General features: G+C 43.8%; 1 protein-coding gene across 3 annotated transcripts in view; it reads right to left on the bottom strand.

The window, feature by feature from the left end:
• Positions 1-9,959: 9,959 nt before the first annotated feature.
• UMODL1 (uromodulin like 1) overlaps positions 9,960-21,598 on the bottom strand; it is a 133,256-nt gene continuing 121,617 nt past the window's right edge. For all 3 annotated transcript variants that reach the window (XM_089691888.1, XM_089691887.1, XM_089691886.1), the window contains one exon: positions 9,960-16,434. In XM_089691888.1, the coding sequence (XP_089548014.1) occupies positions 16,247-16,434 (188 nt within the window). In that variant the 3' untranslated portion in view covers positions 9,960-16,246. The remainder of the gene's footprint in view (positions 16,435-21,598) is intronic.

Genomic DNA, 21,598 nt, shown 5'->3' with positions numbered 1-21,598 from the left:
ATCACCACTGGGGTTTTATTTTTTGCACTATGAAGAAAAAAAAAGCAAAACATTTTTTAAAAACCCAAAGTTTTTCTTTGTTTCTATTATACAATTTTGCAAACAGGTACTTTTACTCCTTCACTGTTGTGCGTTGAGGAGGCTGCAGTGATGGGCAACACTGATGGGCACTGATAGGCAGCACTGCTGGGCACTGATAGGCAACACTGATGGGCACTGATAGGCAACGCTGATGGGAACTGATAGACAGCACTGATGGGCTGCACTGATGAGGAGGCACTGATGATGCTGCACTAATATGCAGCACTGATGGGCAACGCGGACTGACAGCGCTGACTGGCCGCAATGAATGGTGACACTGCTGGGTGCAACTGCTGGGCAGTACTGATGGGTGGCACTGCTGGGCATTGATCATCAGGGCACTGATCATCAGTGCCATGATGATCAGTGCAGATGTCCTCTGTGTCCTTTGCCGGACAGCGTGACAGCTGTGACAGCGTGAGGAAAGCACAGCCAATAACCAGCAACACAGTGATCTGTGCCATTGGATACAGGTGATCACGTGGTAAAAGGCTGCTGTGATAGGCCTTTTACCTCATCATGTGATCAGCTGTGTCTGTAGGACGCCTGGGGCCCGCTGCTGGGGGCGTGCAGGAGGGCGCATTCTGGGAGGATGTCATATGACGCCCTCCCAGAACTGGAAAACTGCACTGTAGCCGTCATTCAACTATAGCTCGGTCGGCAAGCGGTAAATCACCACTGTTGTTTTGTTTTTTGTTTTTTTTGCTATATAAATGAAAAATACCAAAAATGTGGGGGAAAAAACACGTTTTTCTCAGTTTCTGGTTTGAAATTTTGCAAATAATCTTTCTTCATAAATGTAGGACAAAATGTATTCTGCTACACATCTTTTATAAGAATAGCCCAAATCAGTGTATAATAATTGGTTTGTCTGAAAGTTGAAGAGTCTACAAACTATGGGATATATTTGAAAATTGACCAATTCTGATGTGCTGACGGCACATCTCATTTCTTGAGGCCCAAAAATTCCAGTAAAGTACAAATTACCCCCTTTTGGAAAGTAGAAAGTCCAAGGTATTTAGTATGAGACATGGAAAGTTTTTTGAAGTTTTATTTTTTTTGTCAGGTAAATTAAATTTTGGGGGTTTTTTTCACAACTTTTTTTACATGCTGTCAGTACAGCATCATCATATGACTGGTGTGGCATTTATCAGGGATGCTGACTGGTAATAGCATGTAAAAAAAAAAAAAAAACATTTTTTGTTCAATTTTGTAAACATTGTTTTTACATTTATATTTTTTAAGATTTCTTTTTACATACTGTCATCAGAGTAATTCAGTGTCACCAGAGTAACACTGTACTACTCTTTTTTTTTTTTTTACACTGTTGTTGCTTATAACAATGATCATCCCTGTTATAAACAATAGTTAACTGGCATGAGTGGCTTTCCATTCATCACAGCTTGCTTTCTGTTGATATGCTGTGATTGGCTACAGCTAATCGCATGGTACAGGGTATCAGGTACCATGTAATAGCTGGGGGCCAATCACAGCTTTACAACACTAAGCAAGCAGTCGTGAAAGGAAAACATTCTTGACCTTTTTTTTTACATTGTGATCATGTGATCGTTATGATTCGTCATAATGATCACATAATACCCTGGCAGCTCATAGTGGCCGGGTACTGAGCACCGTGATTGGCCGTGTGCCTCAGGGGGCGTGTTTTGCTGTAGTAGGTTGAATACATTGTACAGATGTGCCACTTCACAGGCAGAATCAGGGCATCCTCCAGACATGATATTTAAAGGAATTTTGCATTTTTAATGTTGACCTTACTTTTTATTCACCTTTTTGGCTCCCATTTACTTCAGTGGAGTTCACATTGGGAGTTGCTCTTTAACACACCTTTTCCTCTCTGTAAACCTTTAATACCAGCTAATACTATCATTTACTGTACAGTATATGCCATCATACAGCCTACAAGACAATTGGAGTTTTGCAGATCACTATAGCAATACAGACAACAGAACATAATAAAAAGAAGCATGACAATACAGCTGCCTGCCCCGGGGTCACCAAACATACCGGCATCCCATGGGAAAATGTTACCCGCTATTCATAGGATGGCACAGTGCTAATTCCAGAGTCTGCACCAGTACTGGACTTTTTCTTCTGTCCACGCTCAGTCTGAATGGTGACATTGTGTTCTCTGGGCATTGTCTGCTGGTATAATAGAGGAGGATTCGTGGTGTATTCATCTACTAGATACATGCTCTGTACAGATGAACTGGTGCCAACTGAGGAGTCAGACCCATAGAGCATTATATTATCGTGTCGTGGTGCTCAGAGGGGGAGAATGCAGGGGCAGGGGCGGACTGACAACTCATGGGGCCCCCGGGCAATAGGGGATCATGGGGCCCCGGTGTCCTTGCCCAAACTCAAAAAAGCCTATGAAAAAGGTACCAGGGGCATCTCATGGGGCCCCCTACTGACCCTGGGCCCTTGGGCAGTGCACGAGTTTCCAAATGGCCAGTCCACCCCTGGGCAGGGGTTTTAGATTTACCCCCTTCATGGCCAGAAGTCATTGATAGCTAGATCAGCATTTCTCAGCCTTTTATTAGCTATGAAACTCTTTAAAAGTATGCAAAATTTCTGGGAACCCTAACCTGAAATGAGCCTTCAAGGGAAACTTGGGGATCTTGAAGGGAATCTTCTAGGGAATCTTCTTTGCTTGGCTTGAAACGGTTAATTACATGAGCTAGCAGTCCTGCAGCATCTTTGCCATTGGTTCCTCTTTTTGCAGCAGTTTGGTGAAATGATATAAAAGACATAACACTGTAAACTATTTCAAATTGCCATTATGAAGGAAAAGGTCATGTAAAAAATACATGAAAGACCTATTAACAATACTAATCTACGTATTTAAAAGTCTGCCCAGCAGATTATATGCATGCCTTTTATGTAACTTTTTCTCATAGCCGGTTCCTCTAGTTTCTAGGCGTTTTAGGCTAAAAGGTTTATCAGTGACATTTGACAATAGTCTTCTATGGGATCTAGGGGCGGACTGACAACTCATGGGGCCCCCGGGCATTAGGGGATCATGGGGCCCCTGTGTCCTTGCCCAAACTCAAAAAAAGCCTATGAAAAAGGTACCAGGGGCATCTCATGGGGCCCCCTACTGACCCCAGGCCCTCGGGCAGTGCCCGAGTTTCCAAATGGTCAGTCCGCCCCTGATGAGATCAGTGCCAGATTACCAAATAGGCAGGGTAGGCACTGGCCTTTGGGCCACACGCCAAATAAAGGGTCTGCAACAATGGATCAAAATAATATTGATTTGATCATAAAAGAAAATTACAATGAAGCTTTCTTAAACTGTTTACAAAAGATTTAAAAAAAAAGAATGAATTCAAGATACAAAAACTTTACATTAAAGACTATAGAGAAAATCCTGTATTAATGTAATGTACCCAATGACAACTTAAAGTACATAAACCACAAACATCAGGTTCACATTACAGCTTGTCTCTTAAAAGCTCTTCTTTCAGCTGTCAGTGTTTAACCACTTCCCGTCCGGCCCATGTATATAATCGGCCGAATGGGAGCAGTGTAGGGTGGGTGGCCGTTTATAAACGTCCTCCCACTTCGCTGCTTTTGCGCGCTCCCTGGGAGCACGCAGCACCACTATACAGTGCCCGCTGTGTCCGGAGGACACAGCGGAACACCGATCATCATACGGGACCTCTGTGTGAGGTCCTGATCATGTGATCACTGATTGGCCAATCAGTGATCACATAAAGAGTAGTAAGCAAGATCTCACTTCTGACATCATTGCTTACTACGTGTGAAATCTGTGAATGATCACAGAGGTCACATGGTATAAGGCTATTCATAACAGCCTTGTACCATGTGACAATAGCTGTAAGAATGCAGCCAGAGAGAAGGGGAAATTATTGCTTTTACAGCCTTTATGGGTGTAAAAGCAATTGGTGTAAAACAAAATGGTGACACTGTACTGCTAGGTTGACAGTATGTAAAAAAAACAAATATAAAAAAAAAAATAATGTAAAAAAAATTTTGAAAAATTATAATTTTTGGTTATAAACTAATTTGGGTAATTTTTTTTACTAAAAAGATAACTGAATACATTTTGGCCAAGATTTATGAAGAAAGATTATTTATTTGCAAAATTTTATAAGAAAAACACTTTTTTTTTTCAACATTTTTGGACTTTTTCATTTATATAGCAAAAAAAAATAAAAATCCCAGTGGTGAATAAATACCACCAAAACAAATTTTTATCTGTCTTGAAAAAATGCTAAAAAATTCATATGGATACAGTGTTGCATGACCGCGCAATTGTCATTCAAAGTGTGATAGCGCTGAAAGCTGAAAATTGGCCTGGACTGAGAGGGGGTGAGAGTGTCCGGACTTGAAGTGGTTAAAAAACTTTGGTGCAACCTACGTTCATGTAATGTACAGTTGTGATGGTCATCTCCAGCTAGCGGCCGACGTGCATACTAGTTAGTTCAATGTTATCCCACTAGGATTCAACTGCCTGGGGGCCACCATAGAGTTTAATCTGGCATTGTATGGGTTTATTGTACAGAAAGTCCATTCTGCATAGAAAACATTTGCTCTCCATGATAGCACTCACTTTACAAAAATATGGCAAGCAGAGGGCAAAGCACATTCACCGACCACTTTATTAGGTACACCTGTTCAATTGCTTGGTAACACAAATTGCTAATTAGCCAATCACATGGCAGCGACTCAGTGCATTTCATCATCTAGACATGGTGAAGACAACTTGCTGAAGTTCAAACTGAGCATCAGAATGGGGAAGAAAGGGGATTTAAGTGACTTTGAACGTGGCATGGTTGTTTGTGCCAGATGGGCTGGTCTGGGTATTTAAAAAACTGCTGATCTGCTGGGATTTTCACGCACAACCATCTCTAGGGTTTACAGAGAATGGTCCGAAAAAGAGAAAATATCCAGTGAGCGGCAGTTGTGTGGATGAAAAAGCCTCATTGATGTCAGAGGTCAGAGGAGAATGGGCAGACTGGTTGCTGTGACATTCAGATGCTAGGGTCAGAATTTGGCATAAACGACATGAAAGCATGGATCCATCCTGCCTTGTATCAACGGTTCAGGCTGGTGCTGGTGGTGTCATGGTGTGGGGGAGATTTTCTTGGCATGTAGCAAGGTGGACCTAACAAAGTGGCTGGTGAGTGTACTGGTTGTATACTTCCTGCAGGTGATATTGTCTCCATTACTGACAAACTATGGCTTGTTCTGCAGTGTTGCTCTGTGTAGAGGCAGCCATCTTGGCAGAGGCAGGCTTTGCTTGCTCATATTTAAGGTCCGCTGCTTACTGGTGGGGTAATGATCAAGATGCAGCAGAAGAGTTGGAGAATCACTAATTCACAGAATGAATGAAGCAGAAGTAGGTAGGTTCTTGCACTGCAGGTCTTCAGGTACAGCTTCCTCTTTAGTAAGAAGAGCAGTGAGCAAAACAGCAAGCTTCATATCTGGAAAGAATGTCAGCCAGAAGCAGCAGTTCTTTAGTTCAGTGTCTTTCAATCAAGGTGCCACTGCACCTTGGGGTGCTCCCTGGGTTCACATGGGGGTGCTGTTATCACAGGAACTTGTTTGCCCTGGATCAGCATCATGAGTTGCCATGGTATGGAAGGGCCAGCCACGGGCATCATGACAATCAACGATGCTCTAGGGTCAGGGAACACAGCATCATTCTTTGCTATGGTGATGATGGCTGCACCATGGCCAGGGCTTTATTTCAGCAGGAAAGCCGAGGAACGCAGTTCTGGCATCTGCAGCACTGAATGTATATAATGGCAAGGGATGCTGTGGTGTGCTGGAGGGTCTATTGATGCTGGCTGCTAAGGATCTATGGTTGCTGGATGGGATCTATTTTTGTGGGGGGGGTCTCTTGTGCTGAGGATGTCTATTGTTGCTGGGAGTGAGTCTTATGTTCCTGGGGGGTCTATTGTTGATGGGTGGGATCTACTGTTGAGTGAGGGGTCTATTGTTCCTGACTGATGGAGGGTCTATTGACGCTGGCTGAGGGGAGATCCGTTGTTTCTGCTTGGGGTCTATTGTTGCTGGGAAAATATTTGTTGCTGGCTGCAGGGGATCTATTTTACTGCTTTTCTTGTTATCATTAACAATTTCCATACAAATTACTTAGCACCACAAAATGACACTGGGTTCCGTATTCCCTAAAAGGGTGGTACTGGGAGGTGGGCAGGGGGTGGAACCAAGGAACAGTGCTTGGAGGTGGGTAATAGTGGAGGCAAGGGGTGACTTGGACCTATTCTCTGAGAAAAAAAGCCCTGATCATAGGAATACATGACTCCAGGACAGGCAGCATGCAGGGCCATCCCCAGCATTTATGGGAACATGAAAATCCCCCTCCACCAGACCCCCTCCACCTCCCACCCTCTACTGCACTGCTGAAGCCAAGAGGTAGGGCTCTAATCTGTTAAGGATACTGTGTGATCAGGGGGGCCTGTGTGACTGGTGAGCTCTGTACAGAGGGTAATGTGTGACTGGGGTGACTCTGTGGTGATGGGGGGACCCTGGGTGAAGGGGAGGCTCTGATGTAATGAGGGCACTGTCATGTATAGGGGCAACAATGGGGGCTCTCATGTCTAGGGGGCCCCTGATGTATAGGACGGATTCTGATGTGATGGGGGGGCCCTTTTGTGAAGTGGTGACTGATGTGAAGGGTTGACACTGATGTGAAGTTGGGGCCTCTGACATGATAGGGGCTTCTGATGTGAAAGGGGGGCTCTGATATGATGGAAGTACCTCAGATGTGAAAGGGGCCTTCTGAAGTGAAGTTAAGGCAGTATTAAACCCAAAAGCAAACATTTGCTATATTGCAGCTTACCAATTCTTAGATGTGATGGCTGCATTCGTTTTCTTCTTTAGGCTTTCTTTCTTATATTTCCATCTGGTGATGCAGCCAGTAAGTCTGTTGTTTTTCAAGAGAACAAGCTCTCTTACAGGGATGAGACAAACCATTTAGCACTGACAGGGGTGTTTACAGTGATCAGTGTTAATTCATGTAAAACCTTTATCCCAAAAGGAAAAAAACGGTTTGCTGTAACGGATTATAAAGTGTGAGCTGGAGCTTGGCTTCAATTCATTATTGTATTCAAATCTACTAGTACATTCAACCAGGGGCATCCATAGGGTTGGTGTCACCTGATGCGATAACACTTGGTGACACCCCCTCTGACGATCCCCGCAGAATGGATCGGATCTGCGGATGGAACATAATGGATCGGAGTCCGATCCATTATGCTCCCCAATCCGCAGATCCGATCCATCCTGCGGGGATCGTCGGCTTTCTTTACAACTTACCTTTTCATGGAGCGGGTCCGGTGTCACCCCATGCGATAGGTGTCACCCGGTGCGGGCCGCACCCCTTGCACCTGCCTCGGGACTCCACTGCATTCCCCTCCCCCCCAGACTGACATTTCTGCTATCTGCTGTGCCCTCTGTGTTCCTTCATCCAAAATAGGGGCACAATAGGGGCACAAAACAGAGGGGAAAAAGCCTAAAAAAAGAAAATGAATGCGGCCACTACATCTAAGGATTGGTAAGCTGCAATATATTACATTTTTGGTTTTGGGTTGAATACTGCTTTAAGATAATGCACTAACACATATTGAGGTTGCATTAGGTCAGCCCATTTGTTTGGAATAAGCTGCCTTAATACAAGATAAAGGTGGGACGAAGAAAAAGGGGGGAGGGGGAAGAAGAAAAAAAAGGGGTAGGGGAAGAAGAAAAAAAGAGGGAGGGGGAGGGGAAGAAGGTTCTGATCCAAAGGGAGGGCAAATGAGCACCCTCAGTCAGCAGGGCCCGGTTCAAGGAGAGCTTTACCCTCCTCAGAGTAGACAAACATATTCCACAAACCCGCATCTTGGAGTATGTCTCCCTTCTGTGTTGTGAGGTCAGGAACAGATCTTCCATCTGGTTCAGTTCATAGAGCATACATTTTAGAGAGCGTATAAGGTAAGGTGCCTTGTTCCAAACACATATCCTCAAAAGAAGTCAGGTCACATCTGAAGACAATAGTGGGAAGCAAAGAGCATAGGTAGTGTTGCAATTGCATCATTCTCCAGAAGTCCAGTCTAAAAGCTCCCCTGGGATCAGTAAGGCATGAAATAGAAGGCCGATCTCGGGCAATTAAAAAATTGGAGGCCTGAAAATGCCTGCTTTAAGCCAGCATGCGAAAAGTACCATTTCGCACAACCGGTGCAAAGCCCGGATTCCCCCAGATTGGAAAAAATGGGGAATGCTGGGAAGAAAATAATTGGAGGCAGATTTGAGCAGTAGTGCCTACCAAGGGATATGTCGGGAAAGATGTCACCACCTCCCCAAAGCACCACGACAGGTGGCAGAGCATCAAGTCACCTTGGGCCTGTTCTAGTCACAACCAAAGTTTAATCTCTACAGGGCGACACCAATCTATAAGGCGGCCCAGATGTACTGCCTGATAATATTTAAGGTCAGGAACTGTTAATCCTCCAGCATGTTTTAGAAATGTCAAGAGGCAGCATCAAAGACAGGGCTTCCTTCCAGCCCAAATTAATTTAGACAGAAGGGAGTTAATTTTTTTAAGATAACTGGATGGTAGGGAGATGGGCAAAGCTTGGAACAACTTTAGAAATTTCGGAAAGATTAATATTTTTATTATATTGCATCTCCCAAACCAGGAGTAAAGTCCATGTTAATAGACCAGCTGCGATTTCTCCTGCTCTCTAGGGCCCAGACCGGTGGCAAATGGATGGAACCAACACCAGAGCAAGAGACCACCAGTATATTTCAAGGTTGTGCAGCTCCAAAACAGGGCTGGGGAAGCCCGATCGATACTGCAAAGTGAAACAAAAAACAAGAAGCGCACCAACCTTGCACATTACCTCAGTAACAGAATTTCTTAAAAGAAGATAGGTACTCACAAACAGCGAATAAAATCAGGCATGTAGTCCTCAAAGGGACTTCAAAGATAAGAAGCCAGTGCGAATCCCATCATGGGGGTAGACACTCAGTATACCTGACGCGTTTCGAAGGCTATGACTTCTTCCTTTTTTGTTTTTTGTTTCACTTTGCAGAAAGTCCATGTTGCCAGTGTTACTAATAGAGTTTGAACCGTATTAAGAAGCAGAGGAAAGTTAAGCTCATGGGTATGAGGGAGGCTAGCCGGGATGAAGGTGCCTAGATATTTTAGAGAGGTGTTTTTCCATTTGAGCTGGTGTTGTAAAGAAGGTGAGATCGTCACACCCATGGCTTCAGATTTAGTGAAGTTTATCTTTAAATTAGACAAGGCTTCCTAATCTCTTGAAAGAGATTAGGAAGGAAGATCACTGGCTTAGTCATGGAAAAAAAGCATATCATCAGCGTAAACTGATACCTTGTATTGGTGATATTTGATACAAAAGACCTGTAATGTCCGGATTTAGGTGGACTCTGCATAGAAAGGCCTGAAGCGAAACGGCGAAAAGAAGGGGAGATGGGGGACACCTCTGTCTAGTGCAGTTAGTAATCAGAAAGGTCGGAAAAAATACCATTCACCTTGACTTGAGCTAATGGCCTTGAGTATATGCTAGCACGGGGGTGCTTTTTTAAATAAGGGGGCCAAAACCAATTGTAACCCAAGCCATTACTTAATACATAAGTCTGAATGGGGCCACAAGACAGTTAGGGGTTGATTTCCTAAAACTAGAGGGTGCAAAATCTGGTTCAGCTCTGCATAGTGACCAATCAGCTTCCAGGTTTTATTGCAAAGCGTAATTGAACAAGCTGAGGTTAGAAGCTGATTGTCTACCATGCACAGCTGCATCAGATTCTGACAACTCCAGTTTTAGTAAATCCCCCCCACAATGTTTATACATCCTCAAGACAAAGCAGACTGGTGTTTCTAAGGTCTTTATTTGGACTTTAATTTAAATTAAAATTCTGCACATTGATATTAATTCAGCTGTTTACCCCGTTACAGGTTGTGTCTGCCCAAAACTGGTATCTCAAATTAGATTGGCCACTGGGGGGGGGGGGGTTCAATCATCATCCATGGTCTTCCTATTACTCTCAAGGGCCCCACGATGGAGACCTAAATCCACCCCCTTCACTATTTGATATACTGTATATCACTGAGGTTGTGTTCTGGTATCACACTGCCTATGTCAGGTTCCTGTATTCCTATAGAAGAGAAACCAGCAGCTGACCTTCTGAGATACCGGTTTTAGGTGAACATACCGATGAGGGAGCAAAGAATAGGATTCAGTTTTATAGACATAGTAAAATAGTTACATTCTTATATAGTAAAAATAGCTTCATATAAATCCTTCTAATCTTCAATAAAATAACAGTAAATATTCTTTTATGGGCTACACTGACCATTTTACTGCATTTCCAGTACATCTATTATTTTTTTTACTGGGCTTCTATTTAGGAGAAATGTTGAATGACCTCCAGTTTCATAACCTCCATTATAATCTGCTGCACACGCTGCAGTCTTGGTGCATACAGACACTGGAGAATGTTCAACCAAACCAGCCATTTATTGTCAGACTGAGGAGTCTTTTTTTCGCCTGTAGGCTAGCTGACCAAACCTGTTGATCTCTATGGTGGTAGCCACCAGCAGGGCCCTCCTACCTCTCCATAAGCAAAAAGGTTCAAGTGTTTACCTGCATGTTTGTACTGCGTCCGTACATAAGAATGATTGTTCAGTAGCTTAAATGTAAGCAAACAGCCAGCCAACAACTAATGTCTGCGGGCACCTTTAGGCTGTCAAGTAAACCAGTGCTATGACAATGCAGAACAAAGATGAAAATTAATTGTAATGTCAGTCCCAGCGGCAAAACATACTTGCCTTCCCTTTGCTTCCTTGAAGCCAACAGAATCTGTGTGTGAGTCACTCTTGTCTCAGCTTTCACAGAGCTGAGCTCTCCCTTTCTGCCCCCATCTCATAGCACTTGAACAGTCAATTACCAAGTATAAGTGCTGTGGCCTGGGAGGGAGGTGATTCACTGATTGGAGCGCCAGGATAACAAAAGAACGGTAAGTATGCAGAGCTGGTGGGGCAAGGCACAGACTTGTAGAACAGTATGGACAGTATTGACATTCAAGTATTTACACATTTTTAAAAAGTAGTTAATAAGCTTTAAAAGAAGTCTTCACTATCCTATATAGATGCAGCCTTGTGGAACGATTCATCCTAAATTTAAATTAGAAGCATTAAAGTCCTTCGGGTGGGATCTTAGCACTTTGCTCTTCCCCTTCTCCTGTGCTTCTACTCTGTGTTTACTTTAGATATTAGAAGGCTGGCATGTCATGGCTGGGTGGGAAGAAAATAGAGATGTGAGCTGCAAATCAATGCTGGGAGGAGGGAGTGGGAGAAGCTGAGCTGTTGAGTACTTTCTGGGAGGGGGAATAAGGCAGAGCTCTGCTGCTGAGTCATTGCTGAGAGAGGGGAGATAAGCAGAGCTGTGGAAATGAAAGTGAAAGTACCTGTTCTACTGTGGAGTAATTCATCCTCAAAACTCACATGTAGCTACAAAGAGTTTTGTTTAAAGTGGTCCTAAACCCTTAACATTATTTACCTCCGTTACGTCGTTTCAAAATTGAAGCCTCATGTCAGAAGACTTGAATGGGAAGCCTTTCAATGCCTCCCATTCAAGTCTATGATGACGCTCCTCAAATGCACTGTCAAGCGTATGCAGGGCAATGGCCGCGCGGTGGCAGCACGGTAATAACATTACAGTATATTTAGTTTGTGGTGTGGTTTTAATGCTTGTCAAATGCTTCAAAACTGCTCATAGGACGTTAGACTAGCCTTTTACGTTAAAAACGCTACTCAAATGCCCATACTAAAGCACATTAACGCCTGTCTAATGCCCAATAACGCCTGTCTAATGCCCAATAACGCCTGTCTAATGCCCAATAACGCCTGTCTAACGCCTATACTAAAGCTATAGGAGCATTTGGTAAGCGTTAGAGATTTAGTCAAGTGTGAAGAAGCCCTTTAGGTAGTAGAATTGCCCCACCCCCTAATACGTACTCACTCAATCCAGCGCTGTGCCTATCTATAGTGGCTCTCTACCTTCTCCCTACTCTCACAAGCTTGGATGGGGGCAGTGCTCTCGCTGCTGTCAGTCAAACCTGTGATGAGGGAGCGGGGCCAAGCCATGGGTGTGTCTATGGACACATGTAGTGCAGCTCAGGTGTGGCCCATAGAAAGTGGTTTGCTATGGGGGCACACAAAGGAGAGGAGGAGTCAGGTGCACCAGCAGGGGACCCAAGAAGAGTACGTCCTGGGCCACTCTACATGTTTTGTTTTTTCTAAAGAAGACTTTGCAATCCCTTATTTACAGATTGTTAGGAATCTTTAACCTCTTCACGCCGGCCGCACACAAATATGTGGCCTCCCAGAGTCTGGGCATAGACGCCGAGCGGCCGCATATTTGCGTTCTAATAAATAAAAACATATGTGCGGAGAGCGCGCGCCCTGCGCACTCCCAGCACACATGTCCAATGCTCACGGAAAGGTCCCGGTCTCCTCCTTCGATCGGGACCTTTCCCGATCATGTGACGACGACTCGTCACGGCGGTCACATGATCAATAAACCCCACCCGTCCCGCCTCCCGGCTTATGAAACTCTTAAAGGGCCGGGAGGCGCCGGCGTGAAGGGGTTAAATACTTGAACTTCCATAGGCCACAGTTCTGCTTTAAGTCCACCATTCCCAAATGTAGCCACGACCTTACCTTCAGACATTGCTAGAACCAGTTAAATCCTGGGACCATTGGCCAGGTCTCATAGTTGAAACTAAGTCATCAAACTAATAAGTATGACACATTAGACTCCCATGGTCAAAATTTCAGACCAAGTTCCAAAAGTCAAGAAAAAAACTTGGAGATATAGATATACCCCCTAAGAATTAAAGTATAAATTGTTTTCTCTAAATAAAGGGAACCAGGGGTGGACTGACCATTTGGAAACTCGGGGTCAGTAGGGGGCCCCATAAGATCCCCTGGTACCTTTTTCATAGGCTTTTTTGAGTTTGGGCAAGGACACAGGAGCCCCATGATCCCCTATTGCCCAGGGGCCCCATGAGTTGTCAGTCCGCCCCTGAAGGAAACTGATTAGTCTGATGTGCACCATCTAGGCAACGTGAAAAGCTGAAGCCATAGGTGAGTGTTAACAGGTATATGTAATATGGTGATCACCTCTACTAGGTTAAAGGATAAGTTCACCTTTTAGAAAAAAATAATAAATGCACATTTTTTTGCAGGTAAAAAAATGTGCATTTATTATTTCTGTCTGCAGGAATCTGGAAAGCATTGCACCAGCGATCAGTAGATTGCTGATGCCATGCATGTCTCCTGCAGACCTGTCAGAATATCTGCTTTTCGTACAATATGTATGAGCAAGCAGATATTCTGACAGGAAGAATGAATGAACTACCATGGCGCTTCACAGCACCGTCATAGTTCATTGAGGACTATTTATTTCAGGTACTTATATAGCGCCCTCAATTTACGCAGTGCTTTACGTATATATTGTACATTCACATCAGTCCCTAACCCTCAAGGGGTGTACAATCTAAGGTCCCTAACTCACATTCATACATACACATACTAGGGCCAATTTAGACAGGAGCCAATTAACCTACCAGCATGTCTTTGGAATGTGGGAGGAAACCAGAGTACCTGCAGGAAACCCACGCAGACACAGGGAGAACATGAAAACATCAGGCAGGTGGTTGGGATTCAAACTAACAAGCCTAGTACTGCCAGGAGGAAGTGCTAACCATTTAGCCACTGTGCTGATAGCCGCTAAGGCTGTCGGGATTTGTAGTCTCTCATTCACAGATGACTGTAAATGACTCCAAATATCACCCAAACCGTCCTCTCCGCTCCTCGCATGACCTCCTGATCTCTAGCTCCCTTGTCTCTTCCTCCCATGCTCATCTCCAAGACTTCTCCAGAGCCTCCCCTATCCTCTGGCACTCTCTACCCCAATCTACCTGTCTGTCCACTTTTAGGCGATCTCTGAAAACCTATCTCTTTAGGGAAGCCTATCCTGCCTTCAGCTAATAACCAAATCTTCTATTTTTCCTATCAGTTTGTCCCAGGGGCAGACTGACCGTTTGGAAATTTGGGCACTGCCCGAGGGCCCGGGGTCAGTAGGGGGCCCCATGAGATGCCCCTGGTACCTTTTTCATAGGCTTTTTTGAGTTTGGGCAAGGACACAGGGGTTCCATGATCCCCTATTGCCCGGGGGCCCCATGAGTTGTCAGACCGCCCCTGGTTTGTCCCCCCCATTTATTACCTTTTGTACCACTAGCCCCTCCCTCCTAGATTGTAAGCTCCCAGGATCAGGGTCCTCCTATCCCTCTTGTATTGAACTGTATTGTTGCTGTATTATCTCCCATTATATTGTAAAGTGCTGAGGAAACTGTTGGCGCTATATAAATCCTGTATAATAATAATAATAATAATAATAATAATAGTAGTACAGACTAAAACACTTCTTTGTCAAAAACATTTGAAGATACCCATTGAAGGAGTGGTCCACCAAAAACTGGTATGTCGGTGGTCAGTGGGTACAAGACAGTTTCTTATATCTCCTGGGAATTCTATTACTGAGTTCTTGGGTCTACTATTCCCATTAGCGGAGGTTCCCACCATGGCTGTTGGACTTTTATATTATGGAGGATGTAGCCAGGTGGATGAAAGCAGAGTTTGGCAGTGGGATCTCACTGTTGGACCATCTAAGACTTATAAGTCAATGGCTGACTTAGCCCACCAGGATCGACCGATAGCTAAAATATGCTTTTTAGACATGAGTGATTGGTTTCATTACTAATCAAAATTCGGGCAAAATGTTTGTTATTCTGAGATTTGGATGTATCTGAATTTCTGATTCACAATAGTAATGAATTTCAATAAATCCAAAATAAATTATAACGAAACTAATTATCCAAATTCAAAAATGAATTTGAAAATGAATTTGAACTCGAAATGGAAACATACAGTAAGGTATAAGAGTGAAATAAGATGATGATTCCTACTTAGGCTATAGAATAGAATATAAAATGAATAGAATAGAACAGTGGAATAGAACATCATAGAAAAGAATCAAATAGAAAATAAAAAAATTGAATAGAATTCATTCGAATTCGAAAATGAATTTGAATTCGAAAATTAGCTCAAACTCGAAATGGAAAATAAGGTGAGGAATAAAAGTGAAATAAGATGACGATTCCTACTTAGGCTGCTGAATAGAGTATAATAGAATAGAACAGAAAAGCATAGAATAAAATAGAATAGAAAATAAAATAATAGAATAGGATAAAGCAAAATAGAATAGAACCAGGGGCGGACTGAAAACTCATGGGGCACCCGGGCAATAGGGCATCATGGGGCCCCTGTGTCCTTTCCAACACTCAAAGCACACCCAAAAAAGCCTATAAAAGGTACCAGGGGCACTTCATGGGGCCCCGTACTGACCCCGGGCAGTGCCCGAGTGCTCGAATAGTCAGTCCGCCCCTGAATAGAACATAATAGAAAAGAATAGAAAATAAAGGAATAGGATAGAATAAAATATAAAACAATTGAATTAAAAAAAAAATAGAATAGATTAGAATAGAATAAATTCAAATAGAACAAATATAGCTGTCTTCTGAAATTTGAATTTTGGAAGACATCTATATTCGTTCGATTCTATTCTATTTTTTTTTTTATTGTAGTCTCTTTTCTATTCTATTCCGTTATATTTAATTCTATTTTATTCTTTTCTACTCTACCATTTTATTTGCTATCTTATTTTTTAAATTTCTGTTATGTTCTATTCCTTTATTTTCTATTCTATACTATATTTTATATTATGGAGGATGTAGCCAGGTGGATGGAAGAAGTCAAGGGCTGACTTTGCCTGGCAGGATCGACTGAACTTTAAAATATGCTTTGCCATGGACTGACTATTTAGAAGTTACAAGCTGCTTGCTACTGATCTTTGGATTTTTTTTTTAATATGACATAGTACAGATTGGACTACTGTACATCCAAACCTAAATGTTTTTTGGGGTTTTTTTAAATGATTTTTTAGTTCGCTTTTTATCTGGTAATGGTGATTTTGATGGCTCCAATTCATAACAGCCCTCATTGTGGAATAACAAGAATTCTGTCCCACAGTCTCTAGTTGGAAAACACTTGGTAGCCGACATCCCGGGTCTTCATCCTGAAGTTGTAGTTGCCAGTTCTTCGTTGATGCCAGCAGACCAGGGCGGCGATGATAATGGCGACCACAGCAAGGACACCAATGGCAATGAGAATGATATAACCGGGGCCGAGTGTGGCATTAGCTGACGTGCCTGCTTCACTGCCTGGAAAGAAAATTCAAATACATATAAAATGAACACAGGGCTGAATATAAATAGCAGGGAGCTGTAACTGCAAAGGTGGCTTATCCTACAGGCGCAACTCAGAGGCGTACCTACAGGGATCGCAAGGGTAGCAATTGCGACCCGACCCCATGCTGCAGGGGGCACATGTGCTCCCACTGTACTCCTGGATAGGTGGAGCAGTGGCGGTGGCTGTATATAGAGGAATCAATCTCTCCATTTTCCTCCTACAGCTGCTGAATATCTGCAGAAGGAGATGTGGGCATTCAGAGGCTGCAGGAGGAAATTGGAGAGATTGGTTCTTCTATAGGCAGCTATCCCCACCACTCCTCCAGCCCCCCGAGCTCTCCGGTCCCTGTGCTCTTTTCTGGCACCTCCCCGTGCTCTCCAAATCCCATGCTCTTACTTGGCCTCTCCATGCTCCTCGGCCTGCGTGCTCCTTCCTGGCCCCCCCCCCCCCCACTCTCTTCGACCTTCGTGCTCTTTGCTGCCCCACCTCCCCATGCTCTCCGACCCCTGCATGCTCTTTTCTGGTCCCCCTTCTGTGCTCTCTGGCCCCCGTGCTCTTTCCTGACCCGGCCCCTGTGCTCTTTCCTGCCCCTCCCCCCGTGCTCTCCGGCCTCTGTGCTCTTTCCTGCCCCCTCCCATTGGCTGCTGTGGGGAATCTGTCAGATCTGTCAGGATGGAGAGCAGAAAGGGGTCGTAACTGTGTCATTTACCAGCCCCTTCCTTGTCTGAATGGAGAGTCAGTGATCTGTACCAATCACTGACTCTGTCCATTCATAACTGAAACCTAGTAAACTGAGTTTGTGAACGCAGTGGAATCTCTGTGCAGAGATTTTCCTATCCATTCATTCAGTGCACTGGAGGCTGCAGAGATGAGACTGAGGCCTGTTTCCTCAATCTCCTCTGTCTCAAAGGTGAAACATCAGAGGTCTGTTTAGACCCCTGATATCTCAAAGGTGAAATGTCAGAGGTCTGTTTAGACACCTGATATCTCACCAAAGATCCCCCCCAACAGGAATCCTAAAACAATTGTAAAATAAATATTTTGAAAATGGTAAAAAACAAATTATAATAAAAATAAATAAACTACCGACACCAGTGGAGGAACTACCAGGATCACAAAGGTCACACTTGCCACACTGGCGTTCAACCACTGGGCTTGGATGGAAGGGCCCTCATCGAGGGTTGGAGGGGCCTTCATGGTTTCTTGCAAGGGGGCCCTGAAGGTTTTAGTTACACCACTGCCACAAATACTTTACTTTCTATTTACTTAATCCTGAAAGCACTTTTATTATGACAGTTTCTGAGTATGTGTTATCAGCACTGAGCTCAGGCAAGAGATTGAACAGCCTGACACTCAACCTGACACTCGGCTGTAATGGGAAAGTATGGACCCCTGAGTCCATCTCAGGAGCATGCTACACCTCTGCACTGCAAGGGATAGAATGTGAGCAAATAATCAAAATGTGCACCATGAGCTTGTAGAAATAAAAAAATATATATAAATCAACCTCTAAATGTCCCTATATTTATTGGCATGAATGTGGTTTGTTGGTGACAACATGCCATTCTACCTTGTACCATACGACAGCGCCATCTTTTTTTTTTTTTTTTTTTACAGCTACAGTTGCAAGAAAAAGTATGTGAACCCCTTAGGATTACGTGGAGTTTTGCATGAATTGGGCATAAAATGTGCTCCGAACGTCATCTAAGTCACAACAATAGAAGAACACAGTCTGCTGAACATAATACTATACAAACATTAGATGTTGCCATGGTTTAATTGCACATAACATGTAAACATTCACACTGCAGGGAGGAAAAAGTATGTGCAGCCCTAGCTTAATGACTTCTCCCAGAGCTAATTGGAGCCAGGAGTGAGCCAACCTTGACTCCAATCAGTGTGATGATATTGGATGTGTTGCTGACAGCTGTCCTGCCCATAAAAAACACACACCTGTTTTGGGTTTACTGGTTTCAAGAAGCACTGTCTGATATGAACCATGCCTCGCAGAAAAAAGCTCTCAGAAGACCTACGATCAAGAATTGTTGACTTGCATGAAGCTGGAAAGTGTTACAAAAGTATCTCCAAAAGCCTTGATGTTCATGTGTCCACGGTAAGACAGACTGTCTACAAATGGAGAAAGTTTAGCACTGTTGCTACTCTCCCTAGGCGTGGTTGTCCTATAAAAATGACTGCAAGAGCACAGCGCCGAATGCTGCATGAGGTAAAGAAGAATCCCAGAGTGTCAGCTAAAGACCTACAGAAATCTCTGGCACATGCTAACATTTTTGTTGACACATCTACAATAAGGAAAACATTAAACAAGAATGGAGTACATGGGAGGACACCACGGAGGAAGCCAATGCTGTCCAAAAAGAATATTGCAGCACGTTTGAAGTTTGCAAAAGAGCACCTGGATGTTCCACAGCACTACTGGCAAAATATACTGTGGAGAGATGAAACCAAGATTGAGTTGTTTGGGAAGAACACACAACACTATGTGTGGAGAAAAAAAGGCACAGCACACCAACATCAAAACCTCATCCCCACTGTAAAACATGGCGGAGGCAGCATCATGGTTTGGGGCTGCTTTGCTGCCTCAGGGCCTGGATGGATTGTTGTCATTGATATGAAAATGAATTCCACAGTTTATCAAGACATTTTTCAGGAAAACGTAAGAAAATCAGTCCGCCAACTGAAGCTCCGCAGAGGATGGGTGATGCAACAGGACAATGACCCAAAGCATACAAGTAATTCAACAAAACAATGGCTGCAACATCACAGAATACACCTTCTGGAGTGGCCCAGTCAGAGTCCTGACCTCAACCCCATTGAAATGCTGTGGCATAACCTTAAGAGAGCGATTCACACCAGACATCCCAAGAATATTGCTACACTGAAACAGTCTTGTGAAGAGGAGTGGTCCAAAATTACTCCAGATCGTTGTGCAGGTCTGATCTGCAACTACAGGAAACGTTTGGTTGAGGTTATTGCTGCCAAAGGAGGGTCAACTAGTTATTAAGTCCAAAGGTTCACATACTTTTTCCTCCCTGCACTGTGAATGTTTACATGTTATGTGCAATTAAACCATGGCAACATCTAATGTTTGTGCAATATTATGTTCAGCAGACTGTATTCTTCTATTGTTGTGACTTAGATGACATTCAGAGCACATTTTATGCCCAATTCATGCAAAACTCCACGTAATCCCAAGGGGTTCACATACTTTTTCTTGCAACTGTATAAGGAGTTTGTGGATTACACAAACTCAAAAAAATAATTAAAACTCACTTCATCCCTAAGTCTGCGCTACAATAACAATTTAAATCCACAACACCAAAATCAGTCTGTATATGCAGTAAAGCATGCTTGTTATACTGACTGTGGAACTTAAGGGGTTAATCCTCTGCATTGTGTAAAAAGGATGCTTGATCCTGTCTTCTCTGATCCTCCCCTTCTTCCACATTCTCCATTTCATCTCCTGATAGATCACAGCCTCAGAGACACACTGCACATGCTCAGCTTGGTGTGTAAACTCCAACAGTAACCAGAAACCGGCGCTCAAATGTCTCTTGCTGCACTCAAAATGGAATCGTGCACTTGCTGAGGTGCCGCCTATGATAGATTGGGGAACCTTGATACTAGCAGAAAAGAACAAAACAGGGTGCACTCTCCTCGTGCATTAACGCAATAACCAAAAATTTATTAGAAAGATGCAAAAACATACTCACAAGCCATGAAAGGTCATAAAAACAGAGACAAGAAGTCAAAGGTGCCAACACGTTTCAGGAGTCGAACTCCCTTCCTCACAGCTATAGATCTATTGCTCTGAGGAAAGGAGTTTGACTCCTGAAATGCGTTAGCACTTCACCCGATGACACATAGGGGTTTATTTACTAAAGCTGGAGAGTCCAAAATCAGACTCCCTTCTGCATAGAAACCAATCAGCTTCCAGGTTTCATTGCCAAAGCTTCATTGAACAAGCTGAGGTTAGAAGCTGATTGGTTTCTATGCAGAAGGGTGTCTGATTTTGGACTCTCCAGCTTTAGTAAATAAACCCCTATGTGTCATCGGGTGAAGTGCTAACGCATTTCAGGAGTCAAACTCCTTTCCCCATGCTGTCCATGACTGGCACCTTTGACTTCTTGTCTCTGTTTTTATGACCTTTCATGGCTTGTGAGTATGTTTTTGCATCTTTCTAATAAATTTTTGGTTATTGCGTTAATGCACGAGGAGAGTGCACCCTGTTTTGTTCTTTTCAGTTTGGTGTGTACTGCTAGAGAATTTTTCCTTTGAGAGGGTGCATGTGATTAGTACAGGGCCAATCAACACTGTCCAGACAGAGGGTCAGGGGTTATGCATTCTCATAGGGCAGTCAGAGTAGAACAAAAACATCTCCTACAAGCTTTAACCAGTGCTGAGCTGGACACTGATAGAAGTCACAAGACTGCTCTAACTGTTGATGAGGAAAGGTATTTAGCCGTTTATATTTAATAAAATAATTGCATTTCCATGTTGTGTGTACTGTGGGAGACCAGATATAGTGAATGCAGGGTCTGGGGAGACCAGATATAGTGAATGCAGAGTCCGGGAAGACCAGATATAGTGGTTGCAGGGTCCTGGGAGACCAGATATAGTGATTGCAGGGTCCATGGAGACCAGATATAGTGAATGCAGGGTCCGGGGAGACCGGATATAGTGAATGCAGGGTCCGGGGAGACCGGATATAGTGGATGCAGGGTTCTGGGAGACCGGATATAGTGGATGCAGGGTTCGGGGAGACCGGATATAGTGACTGCAGGGTCTGGGGAGACCGGATATAGTGGATGCAGGGTTCTGGGAGACCGGATATAGTGAATGCAGGGTCCGGGGAGACCGGATATAGTGAATGCAGGATCCGAGGAGACAAGATATAGTGAATGCAGCGTCCGGGGAGACCAAATATAGTGGATACAGGGTCCAGGGAGACCAGATATAGTGACTGCAGGGTCCAGGGAGACCGGATATAGTGAATGCAGGGTCCAGGGAGAGCGGATATAGTGAATGAAGGGCCTTGGAAGACCAGATATAGTGAATGCAGGGTCCGAGGAGACTGGATATAGTGACTGCAGGGTCCGGGGAGACAAGATATAGTGA

Source organism: Staurois parvus, unplaced genomic scaffold (assembly GCF_062004578.1).
Source record: "Staurois parvus isolate SC_StPar_1 unplaced genomic scaffold, SC_StPar_1.0 ptg000574l, whole genome shotgun sequence".
Taxonomy (NCBI): Eukaryota; Metazoa; Chordata; class Amphibia; order Anura; family Ranidae; genus Staurois; species Staurois parvus.
Note: the sequence above shows the minus strand (reverse complement) of the source record. Positions and strands in the feature narration are given on the sequence as shown.